A 4,196-nucleotide genomic window follows, 5' to 3' on the forward strand; every position below is an offset into this window, starting at 1 on the left:
TATTATTTGAACAGTTGTATTTAAAAGTCGTGGCTAGACGATATAATTGTAGTAGTATACAAGTATTAATTCACCGAACATAATCATTACTCACATATTGTAGGGTAAAGTAATTATGTTTAAGGATTTGCATCTATGAAATAAGTGCCTAATACATGTTAAAGAAGAGCCGGTGCCAAATATAGACGTGTTCTATATGGACACGTAAAGAACCCGGGTTAATCCACGTTACCTAAACTATTTAAACAATTGAAACTGTAATTAGTAGATGAGATGTAAAATGCATATACAAGGTTAATCACGTAAGAAACTCATGTAGACATCTTCGAATAGCAGCAGGTGCTGCGCTCATGCATAGAATATTTTTTCAAAAGAAATGTATATATTATCTACACACTAATATATGTCTCCTTACGAATGTAGATAAGTTCAAGTCACTCCATTCGATAATCTCTAGCTGATTGTCTATTACAACATCCTATCTTCTCTGACATGAATTGGAAGTGAGGCAAACAAGGCAATGAGCTCGGCATCAATGGTTGAGTAATTAATATGCCTCCAGCTATGAAAGCACGACCAGAGTGTATGCAAGGGCAGTACAGTCGAAGTAACTCGAAAAAACTCCTGTAAACGACCCCTTGGGATCCGTGACAAAACTAAAATGCACTCTATTTTCAAAGGGAGGGAGTATTTATTTGACACCATCTGAAATTCTGTCGCTTGCCTCTTGCAAAAAACAGTGAGCTATAGTTTCATAACCTTGAACTCTATTTTTGGCTTAACAGTATAGACACCAAGTTAGAGATGAGTGCTTAACACATAAAGCGTACAACAAGCTAGATATGTTTTCTTAGTCTGGAGACAAACAGCAGGAGTATTAATCAACTGAACAAGCATGCTCTGTTCAACTGATGTGCCACTCAGCAACCTTCTGAGACTTTAGATTAAATTTGACAGAAACATGCAAAAACATCTACAAGACCGACCAAATAATAAAATCAGAAACATAATGCATGAAAACATACAAGCATGTATGCTTACCAGTATGGCCAATCTTCATACATGATTGAGCAAGTGCTCTAAGAGAAGATTGAGCACCAGGGCCAGGAGTTTTTGTTTTGTTTCCACCAGTAGCGCGGAGCTTGGTATGCAAAGCAGTTATATATTCCAAGCTCCTGCAAAAAAGCATAGAAGGAATTGTGCATCAACTAACAAGTAACGTCCTCCCACTTCTGAATAAGTAAGTAACGCCCTCCCATCCTTATTCCTTCAACATATAGTATTTGTAGATAATACCATGCTGGCACTCCAAAGCAAGATTTCATATTCATGTCAAGACAAAATAGAGACAGCTCACATCAAACTATCAAAGTGGATCAAAGCGCACTTCTAAAACTTCTCTACAAACCCTGTATTGAGCAAAGATAAAGTGGAAACCAAACACTGTTTGCAATCCACACCTATTTCAGTTATATATAATCACTATCGTTAACCGGTGATTATAGTGCAGAATTCAAGATAATTCAAAGCATATTAAAGAAACAATATACACTCCTGCCAGCGCAGTTCTTACCTGGTCTGATTGCATAACCTGTAGTTAGTTCCCTAGGTTCTAGTTATTTTCCCCATGTAATTTATTTGGCAAATGATCATGTGTATCAATATTACGTTGCTTTTTTAGACTTTGTACGGTTCAGTTTAACTCTGCGTTTACTACAAACCTAATTCAATCAAGCATGTAAAGCAAGACACTCATTCACAAAGCAATCTGATCTTGTTCTACTTCCTATGCTATCAGGAGCAGAAGCTTAAATACATTCGATCTTGTTGTGTCCACAATCAAAAAGCATATACTAACATGTACTAGTAGTATCCTAAGGTCAAATATTGGATAACACTTATGCACTAATGTATCTAACATGCATCCGCATAGAGGTTTTGCATTTGTAACAACCTGCCCCGGTCAAATGGCCTGAAACTGGACATTTGCACGTACTCCATTTCTCCAGCGGTTCACGATGACATGCGGACCTCTAACCATGATTAAGTAATATACCAACTTCTCTGACCTCTAGCCATGATTGTTATGTACTCCCTCCGATTCAAGGAATAAGGCGCCCTCGTTTTACGTGCTTTTTGTTTGACCAAGAATTGCTTGAAATATATAAATATTATTTGTATGAAATTAGCATCATTAGAAAGTGCTTTTCAATACGAATCCAACGATACTAACTACATATAATATAATCAAGATTTTGTTGCTCAATTTTTACGGTCAAAGTTCGTCTTGGAATACGCGTGCGCGTTATTCCTTGGGTCGGTGGTAGTAATTACGAAGTTCTTAACTTTCTCTCCATTTCTAATTAGAACATGACACCACTACGATATATTCACTATATGAGCAACTTTCTAAAAAAACAATAATCATGTCTTTCCGCATCAGTCAGTGGATTGAATTCTAGTCTCAGTAGCCATTCAGAACTTTGGAATTTTTTTATTGATTAGACGATATGATTTCAGTTGAGGAGTTTTGATATGTTTATAAATGGTGAAAGCAAGAAATAATGCTATCTATAAATGGAAAGTTATATTGTTTGGTCGATAATTCTGCTGGTCTCCATGCAATGACTGTACGACATCTTCTCTTAATCTCTAATCAACGCAAAACATTTAGTAAATTAGTATATTAAAAAGGATGAAAGCAACCTGGAAAGAACTGGAGAGATACATCACGCTTACGTTGCAAGTTAGACAAACACCAGCAAGGCAAAGAACAAATCACAAAATAATTTGCAGGAAACACAAGAGCAGCATTCAAAATTTGGACTGCACTTGCTCCTCCACTGCCTGCATCACTGTCTGCATTCGAGTTGGAGCTTCCATCTTCTGAACGACTAATACTAACCATTGTTGAAATCAGCAGGCATTGCCATTGCTGAAATTAGCAGCCAATGCCGTTGCTGAAATTACCTGCAGGAGAAGAAGAACTGAAGAAGTAAGTTAGGCAGGAACGTCCCTGATTGGTCGAAGATAGAACAGTAGAAGGGACTAGGAAAGAGGACGCAGATGGGGAGAATGGATAATACAGGTGTGGGGAAAGAAACCGACCTGCACCGCCGGACGGCGGAGGTACCTGCTCGGTGGCGGATGGCGGACGGAGCAGCTTCCGGCCGGCGGCTGGATCTTTTCCTCGGTGTGGCGTCGCGGCAGCAATGTTGGCCGGTGTTCCTCGCCGGTGTGGCGGCGCCGACCCAGGTTGAGACGAGAGAGGGCTGCGACCTGCGAGTGACGAGTCAGTGTCATGTGGGGTTCGGATCCCTGGAGTTGGCCTCAACTCCACCGCATCGAGTTGGGGAAATCTCGACGTTTTCCCTCTATGGTCCAGATTTAATAAACCGTAACAACCTCTGATTTATTTACTAGTAAGGTGAAACCTGTAAGGTGTCATACTTAAAACCTGTAAATACCCGGTGTCACACTTTCACCAAATTACATAAATGCCATTCCATTTTCCACATCAACAAACAAAAAAGGATGGCACACCTTAAAATATGGGTGCTTATCCTTCCGCTAATCACCCTCCCCTATCTCGGCAATCTACAACTCCAAGCTACCAAAAATAACATGTTCGTGTAACATACTGATCCGAGCAAGCAGCAAACAGCCTCGCAAACTCCAACAAGATCCATCTAAACAAAACTCCAACGAAATCCCTGGCAAAGGACAAGGTCGGCGAGCTCAGTGCGACTGGAGAGACGAGGCGGGGAGTCAGGCTGGGGGAGTCTAAGGGTGTGTTCGGTTCTGGAATTAAGAGGAACGGAATAGAACGGTTCCGCACCTAGCACCCATTCCTGTGTTCGGTTGGACAAAAGAACGGAACCGAGTAGTTCCTAGGAATAGAATATTCCATCAATATGCGGAATCGACTCGTCCGGCCAAAACGGCCAGATGGCGAGGAATGGCTCGCTGTCAACGAAAAGTTAGATGGATAATCCTCTCCTCTCTCTCTCCTCTGCAACTACGGCGGCTCCCGATGGCCAGCACGGGCGGCTCTCGGCGGCCACGCGCGGCGGCTCCCGATGGCTCCCGACGGCCACGCGCGGAGGCTCTTGGCGGCCAACACCCGCGGCAGGGCCAGGCACGCGCAGCTCCCATCGGCGGCGGCGGTGGAGTCTGAGCGGAAGTGGGAAGAAGAA

At 42.1% G+C, this 4,196-nt stretch overlaps 1 protein-coding gene across 1 annotated transcript; it reads right to left on the minus strand.

The window, feature by feature from the left end:
- Positions 1 to 850: 850 nt before the first annotated feature.
- On the minus strand, positions 851 to 3,366 carry LOC124671093. Its single transcript, XM_047207525.1, has 4 exons — positions 3,109 to 3,366; positions 2,971 to 2,987; positions 1,042 to 1,175; positions 851 to 855 (listed from the first exon to the last, which is right to left on the minus strand). The coding sequence occupies exons 1-4, from the start codon at positions 3,301 to 3,303 to the stop codon at positions 851 to 853; spliced, it is 351 nt and encodes a 116-aa protein (XP_047063481.1). The 5' UTR covers positions 3,304 to 3,366.
- Positions 3,367 to 4,196: the final 830 nt, after the last annotated feature.

The sequence above is a fragment of the Lolium rigidum genome, chromosome 7, assembly GCF_022539505.1.
Source record: "Lolium rigidum isolate FL_2022 chromosome 7, APGP_CSIRO_Lrig_0.1, whole genome shotgun sequence".
Taxonomy (NCBI): Eukaryota; Viridiplantae; Streptophyta; class Magnoliopsida; order Poales; family Poaceae; genus Lolium; species Lolium rigidum.